The following is a 25420-nucleotide window of genomic DNA, read 5'->3' as shown; positions in this document are numbered from 1 at the left end:
ATTTTTTTGTCCGTATTAGAGGGGTGTCCGCAGGACAGGGGTTTAATAATGTTATTTGCATTGTGGAATCGGGGAATAAAAAAATGCCCATATAAGAGGGGTGTCCGTTAGGAGGGGTTTTACTGTACAATTAGTCATCACTAGAATGAAGTATTTTTTTATCTACAGAACCTAACCCCTATTTTAACAGTAATATTTGGTCTCAGTTTAAGCGCTTTTGATTTACACAGCAATTTCCGTGGAACGTAACCCCTGCGTAAAACAAGGGTCAACTGTAATTAGCTTACTAATTGAACCTTTCACTATTTCAATAACAGTTTTTCATTATTTAATTTATTTTATTATTATTAGAAACTTAATTTAAGAGTAAGCAATCTCAAAGTTTACTTTTAATCTTTAATTCACTATTATGAAAAAAAAAAGTGTTCTTGATCATACACGTCATGTTATAAAATAACATGAGGTGTTCAGAGCCATCTAGCAATTGCAGTATTGGACGAAACATTGCCAAATTTCATGAACGTACATAGCAGACCATGGGATTTCGATTTATATAATAAAAAAATAGTACCAAAAGTCACCACCAGGGGGAATTTTGGCGCTGTAAAAGTAAATTACTTGCGAATACTAAAGAATTAAATGCCAAAACATGCCAATTAAAAGCACACATCAAGTTTTTTGCTACAAATAACTGTTGCTTACAAATGAGGTTCCATAAAATCAACAAGAAATTTCAATTTGTAACAAGAGAAGATTTTTACCGAAAGTCCATAGGCGGATTTATGGTGGGGCAGAGGGGGGCAATGCCCCGCCCCAGTTTTGGGAGGACTTTATGTAGTAACAACACATCTTCCAAAAATTTAAAAAAAAAATTATCTTTTCTTTTTTGAATAGTTCAGAAGGGCATGGGTGGATTTATAGGGAGGGGGAGTATAGTTGACAATGCCCCCCAGTTTTGGGAGGACTTTATGCAGTAAAAACACATCTTCCAAAATCTTAAAACAAAAAAATCATGACTTTTTATTTTTTGAATAGTTCAATAAAAATGAAGAGAAAAATGAATGTCCTTTTCTGATGGGAGAAAAAAAAAGGAAAAAAAAAACGAACATTAAATACAAATAGTACAGCTGTCACTGGGGTGCTGAAAATGTGTCTAAATTCACTATTTTGGACTGAAAACCATTTGGGCAAGTATATGAATGAAAATATAGGCTAAACGAGCTATACATAAAGCTGCAACACTTATAATAATTGACAATTATTTTAACAAATTAGAACCTAAAGCAAAGGGGAAAAACTCCCCCCTCCCCCCATTCACGCTAACAGAACGATCTACTTGTTATGATTTGTGTCCACATTTCAAGTGTATTTTTGTGCATAATATTTATGTTCTTAGAAGATTAATTGGCCTTTTGAGAAATTCTAAAAAACATAGTTTTTTTCCCTTCTCTCTCTCTCTATTTTATAAATACTATCGCAAACTGAATAAATTTCAGTTATCTGAGTGTTCTGATTAAATGAATCTTTTTACTTAGAGGGAGAGTACAGTTTTACTTACTTTATAAATTCTGTTTAAAAAGTAAGGTAAGTCATAATCATCTAAGTCTAAGTGAGTCAGTTCTTGTCGTTATTGAAATCTAAATAATTGAGTCATCAAAAGTTTTGGAAAAATTTGCTGAAATTTTATAAAAATCTATGAAAATTTAACAAAGATTGGTAAAATCGTAAAAATCCTTTAACTGTAAAAACTGACAAATTTTCGTAAAAATTACAAAAAGTCAAGCAAAAATTTGCAGGTAAGAGTGAATTACAAACAGGGTTGAATTTGCCTATAAGATAAACAAGCTATTGCTTAGGGCCCCTGCTTTGAAGTGGGTCCCTAACTCCCAAAAAAAATTCATGATTCGTTCCGTAAAAAATGGAAATTGCTTGAAAAAACTAATTTCATTTTTAAGTGCATGAAAACCTTGAATATTTGGAAACGTGTGGCTACAAACCTTAAATTTTAAAATTTCTAACAAATGGTAGAGGGGGAGGAATGCCAAAATATGCCAAATTCAGCTCCTTGCCACATCCTGTATTAAAAATGTAAAAATCATGGCTCTCACGTTTGTAACATAATATTTGAAATAAATTTTTGAGACTCACATGTTTCATATATTGCTATTTATTCAATCCCAAATGCAGTATTTTGGAAATTCTTTTGTATTGATTGCTTTTATCTTACTTCTTCTTGTATTCTCTATCTGTTTAGCACGGAAAAAAATACACACTACTTCTATTTCTTTTTGTTTTCTGCCCCACTTGCAACTGAAGAAAAGTTGTCATGAGAAATCTATGGGTTTTTTTTTCCTTTTAAAGTTAAAATAGCTATTTCTCCCAAAGTTAGAACAGGACTGCAAAAATTTACAATCAAGTACTAAAATACCAGAGACTGGAAAGTACAAATGAAGTGCGTTAAATAATTTTATTTATTCTAGAGTCCTTGAAAATAATTGGATAAGTCTTTGAAAATCCCAAGCAAAGTAGGCTCCAATTACTTCTGTTGCATATTGTTAATCTGTTTTCTGCACTACTTATAATTAAAAAAAGGTTGTTGTAATGAGAAATCTAGTTTATTTTTACTTTCAAACTTAAAATGGCTGTTTCTTACAAAGTTTGAACAATACTGTACAACTGTATAATCTAGTTATCAATTTCTATGTCTATCCAATTAACCTTTATAAGACTTCAAAGTGCAGAATTTTATATCCATTTTACAAAATTTTCTCCGGGGGAGAAACCCCTGGCCCCCTAAAATTGGAGATATTCTATTTCCCACTTGAAAGGGAGCCCTGCGTCACTCTCTTGATACTAACTCCCTCTCTTAAGGTCAATTCAAAATGGACAGCATGAAAACACACATTAATGAAAACAAAAAAGTAAAGCATGGGCTTATGCATCGCAGGAAACAGACAAAACATGGGGGTGGGGGGTTGGCAATAAAAATGTTGCTAAAAAAAAATCCTGCCCCCCCGCCCAGGAACTCAGTCTTAAATCCGCCTATGCAAAAGTCGTGAGGAAGAAATTTTGTCAGAAGCAAGGATATCTTTCCGAATAATATTCATGTAAGATGGTACACCACCCCATGTTGGGCTTTAGGTACTGAGTGTATGGCGGCAACATTTCTTTGATAGCGGTTTTATTAATCATCCATTTCCTACGGTATGGTGACCGTGGTCGCCCAATCTTTCACCTTGTAATTTTTAACCATGGGGATTTCTTAAGGGTGTTACGTATCTGCGACATGTTCCCGATATGTCAACTTTCAAAACTAGAAAAATGTTACAGGTAGGCGAAATGAATTCCCTCCCTCCCCCCCTTTCCAGAGGTGTGAAAAATATTGTGCATTGTATGCAGTACCTGGAAAATCTCAATGTTGGTCATATTGAACATCATTTGTTGGTAAAAATCCTATTTTGTGAATAAAATTGATGGATCGCCAAAATTTCCCCTGGTGGCAATTTTTGGTACTAATTTTTTTTATTTCAGAAATCGAAACCCCATGGTCTACTGTTTATGTCCATGAAATTCGGCAATGTTTCGTCCAATAGTTCACTCGCTAGAGGGCTCTGAACACCTCACATTATTTTATAACCACCCTGTATTTTAACTCGGAATATTTAACATTAAAAATTTATAAAAATCATAAAATGATAAACAAAATTCTTAGCACAATCCCAATTTTTTCACTAGTTTCCCACATGTTTTGTCAATGTTAAGTTTTGTTGCTCTTTTCCCAGTTCTGCTCTCAAAAAGCAATTTTATTCTAATTGCTTCAAAACGTAAAATACCGTAAGTAAAAATTAAATCCAGGGAAGATTTTCAGCTTCACTAAATTAAGTAAACTTACTTTCTTTCTTCAAATTCAATATTTAAATGAGTGCTACAGCAGCTCAGCATGTCTCTCACAGCACAAGCATACAGCAAACCTTGATTTGGAGGGAGATTTGACAGCTAATGACAAAAAATAAATAACTATATTATTTTCCTAATCTTAAACTGCACTAAGTTTAACAAAATTTTAATAAACATTGATGTATTACTTACAACAACAGTAGAGTAGGGATCATTGTCATTAATTTCTCTCAGGATTTGCGTCTCTTCAAGAGGCTCTTGCAGATAATAATGAGGAAAAAATGCTCCAGCAATGAGAATCTGAAAACCACATTGCTTATAATTCATTTCTTTACTAAATTGATATAACAGCTGAATAAAGTGATACAATTGTAGCAATTTTAAAAGTCAAAAATATTGATTATTTTGCAGTTTCAAGCAATTCTATTTCCAAAAAATATCTTGTAATTTTATGCTTGACAATAAGAAAGAAATTGCTGTATAACCATAAAAATAAATAGGACAGTTTGATTGAGCTTTTTTTGTGCGTTTTGTGATTTAGGAGTATAAATGATTTCTATTCCTATGTCATAAAGTGTAGAGAGTAATATGCATACATCTTTAAAACAAGGAGTACTAAGTACGTTTTGTGAGTGGAAACCTTTCTCAATTACAGTCCGGTCTAATTTTCATAACTAAAACTGGCGTGAAACAGATGTTTGAGTATGCATTAGCTTTATAAACACTTTTCTCATATCATGTCTCCCAAGGTTATATCAAGATTTTATTTTGTGCATAGAAACAAAATAACTACCTTTTATCTATTGCTATAAAAAGTTACCTAATTCTATCCATTGTTCTTATATATTAACACGCTTTTATTAGCTTCACTTGTACGTTTGTGAGTAACTCTCCTTTGGACTAAGAGCTAGTGGCTTATTACTGTTAGTACATTCCACCACTTCATAAGCGTTCGTGGCCGAGCGTTCTAAGGCGCAGGTCTTTGCTGATGTCCATTCTGGGAATCATTGGGCGTGCGTTCTAATCCCGTCTACACCAATTAAATTTATAACTCAATTTTCCCCCACTTTTTGTGATCGGATTCTTTTAAAATTTGGAATGCAACCTCAGACCCGATGAAAATGCAATGTTCTATAATCAAATGAATTTATTGACGATAAGTTATCAGTTTATTCTAATTAACGCGGTTTTATTAGCTTAACTTATATGTTTGTGGGTCCAACTGTCCTTTGGACAAATAGTCAGCGGCTTATTACAATTACTTAAAACGTACAAATCAGAGCTGCGGAGCGTAACAATGTTTGCACATGAATTTACCAGAAACATTCAAAATGTCTGATGCAAATAAAATAATAGTTTTAAAAACTAAAAAAACACGCTTTAGTAGCAAATTGAACTAAAAAGTTTAAAATAATCTTTGGATGACAAGTATATAAAGTAATTGACCAAACACTTAATTTTACTGCAATAGAAAAAAAGCGAGGGGGGTTTCTTATCAGTTGTCTTAAATTTCTTCCACTTGTTATCCATGCAAAAATGTAAATAGGCAGCCCCCCCCCCCCCGTCCCCAAGCTTTTTTTTTACTACAGTAAAATTAAGTGTTTGGTCAATTACTTTATATACTTGTCATCCAAAGATTATTTTAAACTTTTTAGTTCGTTTTGCTACTATAAAGCGTGTTTTTTCAGTTTTTTAAACTTTTATTTTATTTTTTCAGCAAGTTTAGTTAACCTTTAGTAATGTCGCAGTTGATAGAACTGTATATTAATAACATTCCGAGGAAAAACACAAAGTGCTACATTATACTAATAAAATTCTTCAATAAATTGAGTCATTTCTTTTAGTGTAAACACTTGAATTTTTACTTGGACAAATTTTAAAATATTAGTAATCTTAGCACAATTCCGACCTCTGCATTCATAGGTCTATCCAGATACAAATTGGGTCTGTTTGCAGCCCCTTCACGAAATTCTGGTTAAAGCCGCCTCTTCACAAAATTTCATACCTTAAAAGTAGTCCTTTCACAAGATTTCATTTGTAAAAACAGCTTTTTCTAATTTGTAAGCTCAGTCAACTTTATTGAAAACAAGACATTTTTTTTTAAAATAAAAATATAGCTTTTAAGACATTAATTAAGAAATATTTAGAGTCAGAAATTTCATATTTGAACTGTAATTGCTGAAAATTCTCTGTATGATATGAAAAGATTTTTTTTTTCACAAAAAAAAAAAAAAAAAAAAATGTATGGGATAATGCTCAAATAAAAAGGAAAATATCCAAAAACAGTTCTTTTTTACAAAAAACAAGAAAGTTCACAAAAAAAAAAAACATTTTTTTTTCTTTTTTAAAATGCAGACCCAAAAATTAAAACCTGGATCGACCCCTGGCATTACAAGGAGACACATTTTGAGATCATAGCTACAATAAGCATTCTCTGTTAAAAAAGTGTTGCATTAAAAAAATCTCTGAAATTACATTGGTACTGGTTTAACTAACCTTCAATATCAAGACTTCTTGTTCATGGGTCATGCTTTTGCCTGGTTTTCTTATTACAATATTTAATCTTTCCAGCCTGCTCTTGATGTCTTTGATTAGCATATCAGCCTGCGTAAAACAAAGAAAGGTATTAAAGTTTTGTTGTGGTTAGATAACCAATTGAGACAAACTCAGCTGCATCACACAATCCTACCTCTTTTATCCTCTTGAGTTGGATAAATGAATTTCTGCACCATGTTGCTTCTGACACCCCACCAGGTCTTAGGAACTGGCCTTGATCCGACATTCTTTTCCATGTCTAAAAAATACATAAAAATAGTTTAAATCAACAAGGCTATATTTGATCCTATCAGTGGTTGGAAAAACTACATTTTTTTTGTAGCGAACTACAACTACTTTGTTACAAATGCAGTTAACTACAACTACAACTACTTTTTCCAAAATGTAGCAACTATAAACTACTTTTGAAATGTAGTCGCTACTTCGCTACTTTTCAAAAAATAAGAGATCAATAGCATACATACACATTAGGGTGCCCCACAAAAAACGTAAGTCGATTTTTAAAGTCGCATACCCTCTTATATTTTTCCTTTTATGTCAAAACAATTGTGCTAAAACTTTTACAGTATTGGAACAACAATATCTTTGAAATCTAAAACGTTTATCCACAGACATTCTCGGCAGCCAGAAAAAAACAAAGGAGTTACTAAATTGGGGGTAATCGTAAATTCATTACTCTTCTTTTTCAGTCAAGCTCTATTCAATACAAATATTGGCGAAATAGGAAAAGTAAGATAGCAAACAAACTAATGATGTCCAACAGATAGAACGTATGGCGTCAAAATGATATGCTTGAGGTGAGCTCGTGTTTTTATGAGTCCTATTTCTCCTTGCACCCGTTGATGTGCTTGTGTAAAATTCGCTCCAGTCAAATTTGCTTGAACCTTGATTTTTTTTTTTAAAGTTTATTTAAAAGTAGTTTCCATAAATCGCTACAAACTACTTTTTTTGTATCGAACTACTCGCTACACTACTTTTTTTAACAAGTAGTGCACTACACTACAAACTACTAAAAAATGTAGCTACTACAGTAGTGTCGCTACTTGTAGCGCACTACTTCCAACCACTGGATCCTATGCATATAGTCTTATAATGAATTTTTAGCTAACAAAAAAATTAGTATACTCTTGATATCACGAATAATGTTCTCTCTAGAAGAAAAAAGGGCAGGGGTTAATCACAGAAACTTTTCTAATAAATGTATAAGCAAATGAATGCACAAATTTTTAAAGATGATTATTGTGATTATTTAGCAAAAAACATTTTTTAAATAAGTGAAAAACAAAAAAGTCTTAATTATTTTAAAATATTTAAACTTTCCAAAATTTTTTGAATTCAAAAAATGTGCCAACATTTTTAAAATAAATTATTGATTTCAAAATAAGTTTGCAAGTTAAGGTCTGAAAAAAGAAATAAATGAATAAATTTAAAAAAAAACGTTTTGAAGTTAATGTGACCCCGTAAGCAAATGCTACAAATTCATAGTATAGGGTTGGCTTGGTTTTGCCGAAGGTGAGAAAAAACATGGTAAAAAACCGTTCTGGAAAAAATACAGATTTGTCAATATTTATCAAAGCGGCAAAAATAGACCTGCTTTTTTTTTCGGGGATCGGATGTAGCTATTGGCTTTTAGTAATCTTAACTCTAATCTAATTACTCTAATGAATAAAATATGACAACGTATATAAAGTACAAATTGAGAATGAAAAAAGGTTAAAAAACCAGCAAACAGCTGTTTCGGCACTCTAAAATACAAGTGCCATCATCAGTGCAGTAAAATGAAGACAGTTTCACCCGACTAAAACACAGTCGAGGCGAACAATGGAATGAGAGATGAGTTGTAAAAGATATGAGAGCAGTACCGGAAACAATGACGTCATTTAGAGTGCCGAAACAGCTGTTTGCTGGTTTTTTAACCTTTTTTCATTCTCAATTTGTACTTTATATACGTTGTCATGACGTCTCTCATTCCATTGTTCGCCTCCACTGTGTTTTAGTCGGGTGAACCTGTCTTCATTTTACTGCACTGATGATGGCACTTGTATTTTAGAGTGCCGAAACCGCTGTTTGCTGGTTTTTTAACCTTTTTTCATTCTCAATTTGTACTTTATATACGTTGTCATATTTTATTCACTATGCAGTACAAAGTTTTCGACTACTTTTTATGTAATTACTCTAATGTTTCTAAACTTATCAAAACCTCAATAAAACTACAATATAAATGTTAATTGTTATCTGTTTTAGCATTTGTTTAGTTATACGAAAGTCGAATTTAAATAACAATAAAATGCTGTCACAGCGAATGAGCTGAACCTCGATAGCCCACATGACCAGTGGAGAAGATGGCTAGCCATGTGCTTGCAAATGAATGACAGTGCGGGGATGAAAAAAATATGAACGCTCTCTTTGCTGATTCCACATTTTTTTTTTTAAAGGGAACACTTACTTTTCTTTCCTCCAAAAAAATAAAAAGGCTTGAAATTTCAGAAATTCCAGGACAATGTGTACAATTCAAGGACCTTCCAGGACATGAAATAAAGAATAAGGAATTCCAGGAAAGCCAGGACGACTCCGAGCCCTGTCACTGATTTTGGTTTAAACTATTGAACAACAGTCGTAATTATTAAGTGACAAATTCTGATCGTTTGGTTGATTTTTAAAGCAGAAATAATACCAATTTGGCTATCTATCAGAATAATAGAAGTTTGAAGAGATAAACTATGACTAATATAAATATTAAAAAAAAGTAAAACTCGTATTAAACTACAACTTTATTAATGAAAATTACAAATAAAATAAATTGATCTCATTCAAATTCAACAGAATACTCTATATCAACGAATTCTTTCAAATTGTTTTAATTATCAAATTAATATTGAAAAACCCAATTAAGTCTTAATTGTATGTTTTGATTTAAGTCTCAATTGGATTATGTACAAAATTATATTGTTCTTTTGAACATTTTTAAAATCCAGGCAATTTTACAGTTTTTACCAAGTTTTTTCCACTGTCCTGACCAACTCTACTATGACAGAAAGTTGCTTTCCACACTCTGTTAAGTTTATCAATCTACAACAACCAAGTTATCAAGCTGCAAAATCTGCAGCTTGATAACTGCATCAATCTAGTTTTATCAAGCTGCAAAATCTACACAATGGATTGCAAAGCGAAAAAATAACAGAAACTGCTTTTATCCATCTGCAAAATATTTTTTTTAATTTTAAAACATACCCTGTATGCATAGAGATATGCCAAGCAGTCACTAGCTGTGTTTTTACTCCACAAAAGTTGCTCCCTGGAAAAAAATTAATATTATAAATATTTGTTCTATATGGACAGATGAATGTACTCCTAATGATGTGTAATATTATCTTAATTATATTAGAAACATACTTGTAAGCTTCAAGGGCTTTATCAAACGGTCTTGCAAAAAAGCTTTGGAGGGACAAACTGGCAGCTGTTGAAGAGAGGAAATAACTGTTTAGTATGATTCCAAATATCACACCAGTAAAATATAACTGTTGAGTAAATTTGAGAAAGAAAAAATTTCATTTCTTTCTAAATTTCTTCATTCAACCAAATTTCTTTTCCATAAAATAGGCTAAAAGCATTTTCAGTTGTACATGTCAAAGTCTTACAAATACAAATACAAAAGTGACGACCAGCAACAGGCTCTGGGCCCAGCTAGACTGGTCCTAGTCAATTTACAATCCCCAGTGAAGATCAATGGCCCTCTTAAAACTGTCTACTCCTTTGCTCATTACCACCTCTTCCAGTAAGCTGTTCCAAGGTTCCACTACCCTGCTAAAATAATAATTTTTCCTAATATCCATGTTAGCCTGAGATTTAAACAGCTTAAAACAATGACCCCTTGTCCTGTTTTCAGTGCTAAACTTCAGCCCCGTAACATCTTTCGTTTTAATAAATTTAAACAGCTGAATCATGTCCCCTCGGTCTCTTCTTTGCTCAAGACTGTACATTTTTAGCCTTCTAAGCCTGGAATCATAATCTAAGTGGGAAAGTCCACTTATTAGCCTTGTAGTCCGCCTTTGAACCCTTTCCAATACATTAATGTCTTTCTTAAGATAAGGAGACCAAAACTGAACAGCATACTCCAAATGGGGTCTTACCAAACTTCTATATAAGGGCAGAAGAACTTCTTTAGATTTATTTGAAATAGATCCATTGATAAACCCAAGTATCTTATTGGCTTTGTTGCTAGCAATGCTGCACTGTTGGCTAAACTTTAAATCCCGACTTATTAGGACCCCCAGATCAGTAACTTTGTCTGCCTGACTAATGACTGAACCTTGCAAATAATAACTTGTACACTTATTTCCATGCCCTAAATGTAGCACTTGACATTTCCCAACATTAACAGCCATACCCCATTTATCAGCCCACTCTGTAATATGATCTAGATCCTCTTGCAGCTGATTTGCTTGTTCTTCATTTTCTACAGTCCCCATAACTTTGACATCATCAGCAAAACAGTTCATGTTCCCAGAAATATTTTTGTGAATATCGTTCATAAAGACAATGAACAAAACAGGCCCTAACACTGATCCTTGAGGAACCCCGCTTAAGACCTCACTCCAATTAGAATAATTTCCCCTTACAACTACTCTTTGTTTCCTTCCGGTCAGCCAATTTTTCACCCAAATGAAAGTTTTCCCTCCTATTCCTATATCAGCTAATTTGCTAAGTAGAGCAACATGCGGTACCTTATCGAAAGCTTTTTGAAAATCAATGTAAACAACATCTACAGGCTTCTTATTGTCCAAAGCCATGGTAACTTTGTCATAGAAATGTAATAAATTAGTTGCACAAGATTTACCTTTCCTAAAACCGTACTGAAAACTAGTCAATAGATTATTAGTCTCTAGAAAATTTACTATCTTAATTTTCATCAATGTTTCAAAAATTTTGCAAACCACCGAAGTTAGACTCACAGGTCTATAATTTCCCGCACTCCCTTTAGACCCTTTCTTGAAGAGCGGTGTAATGTTAGCCAGCTTCCAGTCCTCTGGCACTGTCCCCGAATTATAAGAAGCATTGAAAATGTTTGCGGTACATCTGCTAATTCCTCTGCACATTCAACTAAAATTTTTGGATAAATATTATCTGGCCCCGGAGCCTTAGTCTCTTTAATTTTTTTCAAATGAAGTAAAACGTCATCCCTGGAAAATACAAAGTCCTCAAGCAAGACACTATAGCTTGTGTCTTGTTGGTGTCAACTGTTGAGATACAGTTATCGTTAAAAACACTCGAAAAAAAGTTATTAAGAACATTAGCAATATCACTATCGTCCTGAATTAAAATTCCGTGCTCATCAACCAGTGGCCCAATATGACTATTTCGAACTTTCCCCGAATTAGCGTATGCAAAAAACCTCTTGGGATTCCTGTTTATGTTATCTGCCAGTCTATGCTCCAACTCTCTTTTCTGAATCCGTACCAAATACTTAAATTTACGCCTTGCCTTACAATATTAGAGCCTATCTGCACTGTGACCTGTTTCTCTAAACCTATGAAAAGCAGCTTGCTTGTAATTTAGAGCGTCTTTAGTTTCCCTGGAGAACCACATTGGCCAAATTTTAGTGTTGACACCCTTTCTCCTAAAAGGAACATGATCCCTAACCGTATTCGCTAGATTTTCCTTAAACTCTGCCCACTGAAGATTCACATCGCTATTGTCCAATCCAGAAGAAAAAACTGCTTTCAAACTCTGCCGAAGTGCCACAAAGTCAGTATTTCTGAAATTGGGCACAAACCTAAAATTCTCTACTTTGTGCATATCAAATTTAATCCCAAACCTAATACTGTTGTGGTCACTATCTCCAATGTGTTCCCCTACACATAACCCCTGAACAGAGCCTTCCATGTCGCAGAAAACTAGATCTAAAATCGCGTCCTGTCGAGTACCTTGAGTTACAATTTGATCTAAGAAACAGTCACCAATTACTTTCAAAAAATCCTCTTCTCTGCTATTACTATGGTAAAAATTATTCCAATCAATTCCTGGAAAGTCTCATCATCTCCCATTATGATGACTGACCCCTTGCTAGAAATGTCACTAATAAATGTAAAAAAACATCAAGTCATTCATTTTTCAATAGCATGATGCAGTGGCGGCTCGTGGGAGGGGCCCTGGGCCCCCTCACTTTTTTAACACAATAATATATAACTTTTTATTTTTTCGCCCTTTTTTTTGTGCGTACGTGCTTGAAATTAAAAAAAAATGGATTGTACCATATTTTCCTGTGTATAATCCGCAGATTATTTGTGAAAAAAATGTAAAATTAATGAGGTGCGGATTATCTGTGTCCCCCCCCCCTCAACAACAATGCATTGAACCTCAATATTTACAGCAAGATTCGCCGAGCTCGTTACCTGCCTGTATGTTGTTTATTTTACATAGCTTGAATGTTCTTCTTACGATTCAGGCAATGTAAAATAAACAACATACAGTAAAGGAAGACGTTTTCATTTGCACAAGATTAGATTGTTTACTCCTTTCTTGACTCTTTGTCTTCAAGTAGTTAGCGTACGATAATGACAATTTAGAGAAGAATTTTTTTTTTTAAATTATTTTTTATATTAGTTTTGAATATACCTTAAAAGTTTTTACTTCTTCACGTTTTTAATTTAGTTACTAAAATTGCATGTTAAATCAAAATTACTTTTTTGCATTTCTTCGTATTGTCCACGGACTCTTGTCCTTCGTATTGTCCACGGTACGAAGATTATTTTTTTCTTCAAGTCAATTTTAGGACTTCAATTTGGAAAAAAAATTTAGGGGAGAGCAACAGAACCCCTTCCAGTAAAATTCTTCCAAGTTTGTCTACAATTGCGTTTTTGGAACTGCAATTTCGAAAAATTGGAGAGGGAGGAGGAATTAGGATTCGTTTATTTTTCAAAAAAACAAAAAACAAACAGGGAGAGCCTCGGAGCCCCATCCCTTACCCTAACGTCAATAAATATGGCTTTTAACCGCATTTTAAGGCTTCAATTTATACACATTTCCGCGGAGTCCCCTGTACCGTTCTTTACCCCAGCATTACAAAGAATGTCTAAAATTGCATTTTGAAAACTACATGTTTCAAAATTGAGAGAATGAGCAAATCAAACCAATCAAATTGATGATATTTTTTTCCCTTCTATGCTCCTCCTAATATTTATTTTCTAGTTGTGTCACTGTTGTGTGTTGTGTTGTATGTATGTCTGTGCATATATTGTTACAAGATTTTTTTTTTTTTAATTCAAAAAATGTCTTTCCATTGTTGCACAGAAATTATTATTTTGTTTTAAATTACTGCTCATGTAGTTTTAAAGAAAATGTGGCAAGTTATCAATAATTTGAAGAAAATAAAAGAGTTTGATAGTTTTTCTTTATCTCATAAAAATTCTGAATTTGGCCCATGGGCGCCGGCAGATTCATATGCAGAAGGGTACATCTGCATGTGAATTGTAAAGAATTTTTTTTTACTAGCTCTTTAATTTATTTATTTTTTATTTTTTTTAAAAAATTCAGTTGATCAATTTTTATTTTATCAATTTTAAATTCAATACTGGGATGTATTTTCATCTTGGTTAAAGTTAATTAATTTATAATTTTTACATATTTTTCTGATCACAATATTTTTGCACTTTTGTAATTTAGCCTTACTTAAAATAAAATTAATTTTACTCATTCAAAATAATTAGTTATTAAAAGGGTAAAAATAATATTACTATTAAAATGTTAGACTGATATTACTTTTTAAAATTTATTTTAAAACGTCAGGGAGTGAAAGAGCCTCCCTTGCAGCAGCTTACCTGTGCTGCAAGAGTGGCGTACTGTGGCGCCGGTAAGCGTACTGGACATGAATGTGAGATTAAAAATTTTTGTGATGTACTTTGTAACTTTTCTTCATCTGATTAATTAAATTTTATTTTTGAAAGTCAAAGGGGTGAAAGTGAACCACCTTGCCGCAATCATGGACATAAACATGATATTAATATCTTTCGTGATTTACTTAGTAGTTTAAGTATTTTGTAGCGTGTCCTGTGGTTAAAATGAATTAAAATTTATTCATTTAACACAAATAAATACTTTAAGAAAGTTTAAATGTTAAAAAAATATTTAAATTTTTTTTTCTCAAAAATCCTGCGGTGCGAGTGCACCTATGTGTGTGTGTGTGTGTGTGATCTGTGGCCCCCTCACTTTTTCAAGGCACGAGCCACCACTGGCATGGTGCTGATTCAAAAAGTTTACCTAGTTACACATGATTAAATGGGAATCTGTCCAGCATATCAAATATTTAAAAACAAAGCTTATTGTTTTTAAATATTTAACGACCATGAAACTTTTCCGAAAAGATGCCAACCTTTCTTATCAAAAAGTGACAATCGTATGTGAATTTTACGAAATAAAATTCTAAAAGAAAGATGGCAGCAATACTAGGGCATTTTTATCTGAAACGAGGTCAGCAGTATTTGAGGCTTGTGACAACAGCACTTTGTGTTTCAAAGTGCATCTTAGCAAGTTACATCTCGACAAATTCTATAAAATAATGCTACATTTTACTAATAATAGACTAGACAACATTTTTAACAACTTCTGAAGAAAAAAACTTAAAATATGTGAGCTTTTGACAGGGTTCATACTCTATTCGGATGAAAAAATTCCATGACTTTTTCATGACTTCATAAAAATTTTCATAACTTTGTTACATGAAGAGAATAGCACTACTTAAAGTCAAACTTGCCATTTTTTGGAAATGAGCATTAGCAAAACTGCTATGTGAATGCCACTATCTCTTAGAAGCTTGTGATGGAAAAAAGTATAATTATACATCTAAAAAACTAAACTATTATTTCTCTAAGTCATATAAATTTAAGTAAAGTAAAAATACAGTGAATGGAATATAATGATGCTTAAATGTCTCATAATTTTTTTATTAACAGGCAGAATAAAAATGAATGGGACAAAGGTTGAATGAGTCATAAGCTTCAATAAATTTGCTTCAAAGGTTATCTTTTAGTGTCAACAGTGCATTTAATTATCCACAAACTTGACAGTTTTTTGGTTCTTTAAAGTAAAACTGCATTCTTTAGTAAATTCATGTTCCTAAATCAGATATTTATTTAAATAAAAAATTCAGAAGTGAATAAATCTTCTCATTCAAATGTACTCGTTTGTTTATTTGCACATTTTCAAATGCATATAAATTAATAGGTTCAGGAATTCCAGAACATAGTGTTTGATTCCTGATATTAAACAAAGCAGTGGGTCACGTGGATTATTTTTGCAGGCCGTATGTAGGGCACTACGATTTCAGAGTATTAGAATTCCCCTATTTCTGTATTCTATCGCCTGACTAAAGATCTTTATTTTCTAAAACCTTCAAGAAATTAAGATAAACCCTCACAAATTAATAGAAAAGTTTTCACGAGTGATGAAAATGAATTCGGATGCAATTGAATTGGGTTTTTTACGTTTGCGTGGCAAAATCAAGAACGTGCAAGTTTGCTACCACAGAATATAAAATATTAGAAGTGTTGAAAACAATGGTAAATTCAAGATGAGTGATGTCCAAGCAGTAATATCACATTGCAAAAAAAAAGACGAGTGGCTGCTACAGATGTGAATGCAATGTGATTTCAAAATTCAAATTTGTTTTTGAGATCGTTCAATTTTCCAGTTTTATTAGCTTTTATATGTTCAATACTGTTAAACCGCTCTAGGATTCTAATGCTCTTTTAGCTACTGTTACTTTTTCTTTGGCCAAGACATTTTCCATGACTTTAAATAAATTTCCATGACTTTAAATGAAAATTTCAATTCTTCATGACTTTTCCAGGTCTGAAATTTGCTTATTTTTTTTCCATGACTTTCCAGGATTTCCAAAACCTGTACGAACCTTGTTTTGATGTTCTTCATGAACAAAGTGAAAGGTCAAACAATTGCAGTTTACTATTACTAAGCAAATTTTAAATTAAAAATGATTCATGATGTTCAAGAGTTAGGGTAAACCTAATGTCGTAACCCAGAGTCCATGATGCTATGATCAGGAACTGGGCCACCTTCCCAATGTTGCCATGTTAAGTTCGCCCCAACTATAAAATACATATAATAAACACAAAATATACTGTAAAAATAAAACACACAGCTGTATTGTTGTTATTATTATTATTATTATTGTTAATATTTTTAAATAAAATGATTTTTTGTCTACTTTGGATAAAACTATTAAAGATCAACTAGGTTTAAGATTTTTAAAAACTGAATTCAGTCACTTTTAGAACATAAATGACAAATATGCCTTGTGTACTGTATCAGTTGCTATGGAAATAGTGCTTACCTATAATGATACACTCTTCAAGACAATTGAATGCATATCCAAAGACAATCAACTTGCTCAGTTTTATGTCCAATGGCAAATTGGCCATCACACGGCCAATAAACGTCAAATCACCATCATAAATTCCATTTGAATTTGGTATCAGTGCAAAAGCCTAAGAGAATAATAGAATTTTAGAACTGAGAAAAAGGGGAAAAAAATAAGAATCAATAAATATTGAGCCTTCAAGACAGGGTTAAGGGCAGGGGCGTAGCTAAGGGGGGGGACAAACCCCCCCCCCCCCCCGAAAAGTTAGTCTCAAAAAAAAAGAGAAAAAGAAGAGAGAAGAGAAAGAAAAAAAAAGAAGAAAAGGAAAAAAATTCCAAGCGATTATACATATACATATATATATATATATATATATGTATATATATAATATATATATATATATATATATATATATATATATATATATATATATATTATACATATATATATACATATATATATATGTATATATACTAATATATATATTATATATATATATATACATATACATATATATATATATATATATATATACATATATATATACATATATATATATATATACATATACATATATATATATATATACATATATATATATATATATATATATATATATATATACATATATATACATATATATATATACATATATATATACATATATATATATATATATATACATATATACATATATATATATACACATATATATATACATATATATATATACATATATATATATACATATATATATACATATATATATACATATACATATATATATACATATACATATATATATACATATATATATACATATATATATACATATATATATATATATATATACATATATATATATATATATACATATATATATATATATATATACATATATATATATATATACATATATATATACATATATATATATATATATATATATATATATACATATATATATATATATATATACATATATATATATATATATATATACAATATATATATATATATACATATATATATATATATATACATATATATATATATATATATATATATATATATATATATATATATATATATATATATATAAAAGAAGTAACCCCCCCCGAAAGTCGGGTCTAGCTACGCCACTGGTTAAGGGGGAACCACAAGCGTAGACTCAGACTCACAGTCCAGTTATGAGAGAGACTGCAGTTTCATCCTTGTTGTGGACTCATCAGTCAGGAATAATCAATGACCGAGTTAAACATCTGGATGACATCAGCCTCCAGCTCATTACCTAAAGTCCTTCAAACCTAAAGTACCTAAAGGCCTTCAATTTACGAGCTGAGCAGCACAACCGATTGAAGATCCTCGTTGGTGTGCTAAATTACTTTCAGCTGAAGGTAATGTTAGTTTTAACGAACCTTCATCTCAGTTATCGACTTTTCCAGACTTATGAGTCCATAGCAAAGGCGAAACTGCAGTCTCTGTATGCCATAAAGGATGTCTGTTTATGCTAGTCGTTCCAATAAATACTGTTAAAAATAAAAGCTAAATACAAAAAAAAAAAATTTTCATTTATTAAGCTGTATCTATTTCTACTCTTAGAAATTGAGTTGCTTGAAAATATTTTCACTTTAATCACACAACAAAAGTAAAAGAATGAAATATTTTTCTTCCACAGCTTCCCCTTTATGGTCAAAATAATAATAATAAATGTTCTTCAACATCTTCCTAAAATTTTACCAGACATATTCCAAGACCATTATCAAGAGTAACTTTTACGTATGAATGCAAGGAAAAACACAAATGAAATGTTTTGCTTTGGAATTAGGACACAGAGTTAAATTATTTAAAAAAAAAAAAATCTGTAGACTTTTAAACCAGACCTAGATTTTTTTGAAGCACATATAATTAAAGAAATTTTTTTGGCTGTTATTTTATATCTGTTGGAATTGACACGTAAAAGTAATAAGAGCTAAAATGCGTACATTTAATATCTAATGTGTAAAAGTAGTCCGGTATAACAATGTGCTTTAATAAGTGCTTCATTATTTCCAGAAGCAATTTTATACAGCAAAAACTCATGTACAAAAATGGAATGTTCAATATAGAAGTACCCCGCATTATCACACATGCCGGAAAAAAGCGAGGTTGACCAGCATGCCGGGAAATTCGAATTTTCTGGCATGCCGGATAATTTGTGGTTTATTTTGTAACAAAACAAAAGTAAATTTCCCCATTCAGTTCCAATCAGAAAGCAAGCCATGTAAAGAAAAGAATAAATCCCGAAAGATACCTTCTTAAAAAAAAATGTGTATTGCATATAATATGTGCTTGTTATTTATGGTAGGTCATTATTAATGGATTTAATTGTATGCCAATAAAGTAATCAATTCAGAAGCAATCATCGTTACTGCAATTTGTTAATAATTTTTTTAGCTTAATTATTTTAGGTTCCTTTTAGAGAGGTAAATTTAATTTTTTATTTATTAAATAGCTATGGTAAATTCTTTACACTGGTTTAGGAGCGGTAACTTACGACTTAAATGTTTGCTTACTTAGTTTTAATTTAATTTTTATAAAATTATTTGTTATTAAACAATATTTTTCTTGTTAAAAGTAACAAATGACACTGTTAGTAAATATTTTTACAAATTAAACTGCATATAAATAGCAACACTTTAATCAAAATTAAACTGTTTATTAATACTTATAAGATATACAGAACTTATATTTATTTTCAAGCTGAACATATATTTTTATAGTATTATTTTTTCAACTAACCTCGATTTTTTCGGCATGTCGAAAAGGATCCGGGCAAGTGTTATTGAAAATCTGGATACCCCCGAATTTCGCAGCATGCTGGATAATGCGAGGTAATACAGTAATTTGGTGCGAAATTGGTAAACTTGTTGCTTTTGGAGCAGCAGAGAATTATGAAATGCTAATTTCAGGCCCTTCATTTCTAAATTGAAAGTAAACAATGAATACAAACAAACCTCTTTTAGTTGAAGAACAGCAGTCTCTATATCACGCTGGTTCGGAGGTTCCAAAGCAAACGCCAACATTTCTTTTGGTTCACCTGGATCAAGTTTCTTAATGTGCAAAATAGTACTAGTCAAGGGACACCGCTGGAAAGGAAAAAGCATTTAATGGAAATCTTTGATATTTATGCATAAACTTCTTTTTTCTAACTTTCATCTGTATTTTATAGTTTTAAAAAAAAATCTTTTTTTTTTTCAAATAAAATAAGCATGAAGTGCAAGAAATTTGTATGAGAAAGCTTTTTCAACTCCCCAACTTAGGCAAATCTGAATGCATAAAACAAAAATGTAAAGCCTTTTTATAATTTGTACTAAATGTAATATATTAGTTACATATTCTAATAACTATGTTCTTGTTACATCTGGATACCTAAGGGGCTGTCTATAAATGATGCCACATGTTTTTTCCCCATTTTTGACCTCCTCTTCACATGTTAATGTTTTTATTAACTTATTATTAAAAAAAATGTTGATGCCATATTTCATGTTACCCCCCCTACCCCTCCCTCTCCTTTTTAAAATACCAAATTAGTTCAAGAATCTAGAATTTCTTTTCCTACTATAAATGCTTTGAAAAGAAAATTACAAAAAAATTACTCACCTTTATTTCAGGAATACCATAGTCAGCAAAATCTTCATAAAATGACTTTGGCACCATTCTGTACACTTTGCCGATATCGACTCGACCAGCTCTTCCTGGAGCATAAAAAGTAGTAAACAATGAGTATAAAACCAAAGGAAAATATTTAAAAAAAGAATAATTTTGGAAAAATCCTTGCAAACCAACTAATATTACCTTTTCTTTGAATGCAATTTGCTTTAGATGCCCATTCAAGCTGAAGGCAAGTATAATTTGTAAATGGATCAGTTACTAAGCTCTTAGTAAGGCAGAAATCAATAACTGAAAAGAAAAAAGTAAGCTACATTAAATAAATGCTTCTAGCAAAGGTAAATTATTTAGACTTTATCAAATCACCCAGATCAGGAGAGTGACTCATTCTTGTATTTATACTTATCCTGTTTACTTATTTGTTAGAAAAGCTGTATGGATAGCAGTGAAAAAATAATAAATACATAAAAAGGGACAAAAAAAAAAACACTGGAATTTCTTGCTTGTTGGAGAATGAATATGGCTGATACTGATAAAAAAGCAAAAATAAATAAATACAAAGGCTAAACAAAAGCTAAAAAGAAAGTTTCATGAATTGTTGAGGGCTTACTTATTTTCTAGAGTAAATGATGATTAATCATTTAAAACTCAATAAAGCTAAGGTTTCAGTGTAGCTTTTGATTAGTGCTTTTCGAATGAACAGCAGGGTAAAAATCATATTATTTGCAATGTCTGACCACAGACTATGTCAGTTTAATAACAGGAACTTCATTGAAACAACATTTGATTCATCTTAGTAACAGATATTCAAGTTAATGTCGTTCATGCAGTTTTGGTACAGTCAACAGATCTGGTTTTTCACCTAATGTGCCAGTAAAATATAAAAATGCTGCAACAGATTTGCTTACCCTAACATTAAAATTCCACTTTCACATATAAAGCCTACGGTGTAGAATAACTGCAAAAATAAAATCTATGCAATAATAAATGCACCCACCTCAGTGAAACTTGTAATTTTTGCTCAAAATTACTTGCTTGAAGAAATTTCTTGAAATTTCATGTTAACTTTGAAGTTATAAGACAAACATTATTTGATTTTCATTGTTATTATCTATACATATAAAAAAATAAGATGTTTGTTTGTGTGTGTGTGGTGCGCCTCCGGGGAAAACGGTAAGGCCTAGAAAGATGAAATTTGGCACCCAGGTGCAATTTTTGCCGAAGATGTGCACCTCGGGCTTCAATTTTTGATATTTTAATTAGAAAAAAGTTATTTAATGTTTCATGTGTTTTTTTTTTTTTTTTTTTTTTGCACTTTTTAGTAATTTTTACCTCACAGACCCTGAACCAATTGAACCAGACAAACATTTTTTATACTATAGTGTAGGAAATTTAATTTTAAATATGATGAATAAAAAAATTCCAAAGATAGAGCAAATTTTGTATTTTTTATGAATTTTTGAAAAAACCTTTATTTTGCATTTTTTCCTGGGTTTAGTTTTTTTTCGAAACTCATCCTGCAAAATGTACAGAAGCCTCTTTTCTAAAATTTAAATATTTGATAGTGAGAACATATCACCCTCTTCAGAAAAAAAAAAGTTTTTAAAAATTCGCAATAGTATTTTTTTAACAATTTTTTAGATGCAGAACCTTCCCCCCCCCCTGCCCGTTTTTGCATGCCCATAGATTGGTCAAAAAAAACTTTCTTCCTATCTGGACACAACCTGGATTTTGATTTGGTATTGAAGAATTGAATCTTAATCGCGTCAATTTTTATTATTATTTTTTTTACTATTGCTTACTTCTATATTTTAACGGTATCACTTGCTTTTTCTTTACTTTTTTTAGTTTAGGGATTTCATTTCTTTCTTTTTTCGATCCCCCCTCCTCCTCCGCCGGACGTTTTGCTGTATCTATTTTGCCTTACATATTTGCGCGCATTTAATTCGATAAAAACGGTGAGGTTTTTATTTTTTTCGGCAATGCTACTTTTGGCCCACTACAGGGAACAAAAGCTGGAGCATTTTTTTTTTTTAATTTTTGTGCTAGTTAATTAAATACATAAAACGCACGGTTTTTTGAGTGATCTTTTTTTTTTTTGTTAGGGAATAGGCCGTTAGGGAAAATATATAGAGATAGATTGTATAGGTTGATAGAAGCAGCCGAAGTCAGCAATCTTAGCGGAAAACGGTGAATGGCACAAAATGCAACTGGAGATAGATATAGAATATGTATATTTTTTAAAATTAAGTTTGATATAGATAGATATAGATTGATAAAAAATGTATTTCATTGAAACAGCTGCCGAAGGCAGAAATCTTGGTGTAAGAAGGTGAATGGCAAGTAAGCCAAACAGCCACCATAGTCAGCTGTTTGCATAAAAAGGCAAATGGCAGAAAAAGGCAAACCAGCTGGTCGCCGCAGGTGGCTAGTTACAAATAAATTTTCAGAATGTTGCAGAAGGAAAAAACTAGGGGTGTTGCGAAAAAAATTGGACATTATAAAGGATTCCACCTATCAAAGAAATTAAGAAACGCTCGTTTACACCATAATCCCAAGGGTGCCCACCAACAGGGAGTCGTGTCGCTCAATCAAAAGAACTTCTGCAATACTTTTATTCAAATTAATCGAGTATAATCATCAATCAAAACACTTGTTAATATGCTTATGCTATTAAAATATAAATAAATGGCAGATGTCTGCCATATTATTTTCATAAGAAAAAATCTACACCAACATGGCTATCTATTTGAAACAGAAAATATTTTCTTACGAAACTATACTCATACAGTTGGTATGGATTGTGTACGTGAGAGAAATAAGAAGTAAAGTATACATGGAAAAAATCATACATGTAATTTCTCAGGCAAAAAATTTTTGCTTAATGCATTCTAAAAATATTACGTTTGAAATAAAATACAGATCTGCTAAATGCAGGACAAAACTTATAATTTCCTATGGAATGGCCAGCTACTTTTTTCCTTTTGAAACTAATAGCAAAAAATAAATAGTATGAAAAGCATGTATGAAAAAAGTTTGCAACAGCAGATTTAGAGTAAATTTTAATAGAATTGAAAATACTAAAACGGATGTTTAAAAGTGACTTGAACATGATAGGTAAACTTCACTTAACAAACATTAAAACACAGAAGTGAAGCCCTTTTACTACCGCAGCAAATTTCTAACTTGTAGCCCAAAATAATTTATACTTCAAAAGCAATTAGAACATACCATATTTGATATCAGGAACAGTTATAGAACTTTCTGCGATGTTCGTAGACAAAATAACCTGCAATTGAATTTGAAAATGAAGTAAACCTTAAATTAAAAACCAACATAGATAGCATGATATCATCAAGGGGAAATGATTTTTTTAAGTATACCTTTCTGTGATTTGGAGGAGGATCTCTGAACACTTTGGTCTGCTCTTCAACCGTAATACTTGAATGAAGAGGAAGAATCCAAAAGCTGTAAAAAGATTCTTAAATTATTATCTTATCAATTCATGAAAACTAATTACCTTATACTTCTTGTAAAGACACTAGCTTTTTTCTCCCCTTATATTTGAAAAGAAAATTAATCATTAGGGATGTGAAGGACATTCGATCACTATTTGTTGCTGGACCCATCTAGCACTTCAACTGTAGCTGAATATTCAGACAAATGTATTTAGCGTATCAACAGAAGACATTTAAAACTACTTTTTAAAGTAACTTAACTAATTGTTACATTCAGATTTGTGGAAATCATATGAAGTTTTCTTTTTTGGCATACATTTCAAAAGTAGCCTGTTGCAAAAAATTCATCAAGATTGAAAATATTTTTGAAAAAAAAAAAAAAAAAAAAACAATATGACACTTTTTAATTAGTCTCTAGGGGTTATTAACACCAAATATTAAAAACTATAAGTTTACTAATGACTTTTATCAAGTAAGTATATGGCCACCGAATGCTCAGTATTCAGTCTAATTTTTGACCAAATATTTGGTATTTGGCATGATTTTCATTACATCCCTAATCACTATGCATCATGTCCGTAATAAATCATTCAAGTACTTATTCATATAACATTATCTTCAAACTTGATTGCTCAAATTTTATTTTTGGTTAATTAATTGCTAACTGATGATATAATAAAGAAGTCAAATTCATAATAAATAATGAAGTAAAAAAAGTTTTAATAACAATGAACTAAAAGTATAAAAATGCTAAAGTCATAAGCTGCAGGAATTGTTGGTTTAGTATTATTATTGATTGAAACCCATCAGTAATGTAATGAAAACCACATAAAAACCATAATCAACATTAAAACATAATTAAACAAAGCTCTCTTACTTTTTATTGACACGTGCTGTACTCAGCTTGTTTGTCAATGCAGCAATTTCATCATAACCTTACATTAGCAAAGAAAACAAAAACTTACATAAATATTTTAGCAAAACATGAAAAAAGCTGATTTTCAAACACAATTATCAACATAGCAAATTTAAAAAAAAAAACATATCTCTACTTTTCTTTAATTTAAAACTTAAGAATGGTATGAGAAAGGTTAGAACAGAAATAGTTTCACACCATAAATTGTGCCATTAAAATTAATAAAATATTTCTTAAAACATAAAATTATTCTTGAAAATTAAATTTCAACAGCAGTTTATCAAAATAGAAATATCTTTCAAAGAAGCATAAAAAATAACTTTTGCTTTCTGTTAAACTCAGGGAAATAAAGAGATACCATTGTAATAACACAACTAAGTTCTCAAACATTGCAAAACATATTTTCAAACTTTGAAGCCAAATATTTCTAAGTAGTTTTTAATGATTTGCAGGGGTCTGTTCAGGATTTTTCACAGGGTCCTATTTAGGTGAATTAAAAAAAAAATATTGTGAAAAATAAAATCTTTTTGTGACATTTCAAAATGTAAACCAAAAGTTATCCATCAATAT

General features: G+C 31.2%; 1 protein-coding gene across 1 annotated transcript in view; it reads right to left on the bottom strand.

The window, feature by feature from the left end:
- LOC129226295 (ATP-dependent RNA helicase TDRD9-like) overlaps positions 1-24865 on the bottom strand; it is a 68433-nt gene extending 43568 nt beyond the window's left edge. The window contains exons 1-13 of the mRNA XM_054860899.1: positions 24812-24865; positions 23860-23944; positions 23708-23765; positions 20663-20767; positions 20468-20562; positions 19822-19953; positions 16799-16952; positions 9847-9910; positions 9685-9748; positions 6587-6691; positions 6394-6501; positions 4090-4197; positions 3893-3996 (exon numbers count right to left, since the gene is read on the bottom strand). Coding sequence (XP_054716874.1) covers positions 3893-3996; positions 4090-4197; positions 6394-6501; positions 6587-6691; positions 9685-9748; positions 9847-9910; positions 16799-16952; positions 19822-19953; positions 20468-20524 — 896 coding nt within the window. The 5' untranslated portion in view covers positions 20525-20562; positions 20663-20767; positions 23708-23765; positions 23860-23944; positions 24812-24865. The remainder of the gene's footprint in view (positions 1-3892; positions 3997-4089; positions 4198-6393; positions 6502-6586; positions 6692-9684; positions 9749-9846; positions 9911-16798; positions 16953-19821; positions 19954-20467; positions 20563-20662; positions 20768-23707; positions 23766-23859; positions 23945-24811) is intronic.
- Between the last annotated feature and the right edge of the window lie 555 nt (positions 24866-25420).

Source organism: Uloborus diversus, chromosome 7 (genome assembly GCF_026930045.1).
Source record: "Uloborus diversus isolate 005 chromosome 7, Udiv.v.3.1, whole genome shotgun sequence".
Classification (NCBI taxonomy): domain Eukaryota; kingdom Metazoa; phylum Arthropoda; class Arachnida; order Araneae; family Uloboridae; genus Uloborus; species Uloborus diversus.
The sequence above is the reverse complement of the archived record's forward strand: the minus strand, read 5'-3'. Positions and strand labels throughout refer to the sequence as shown.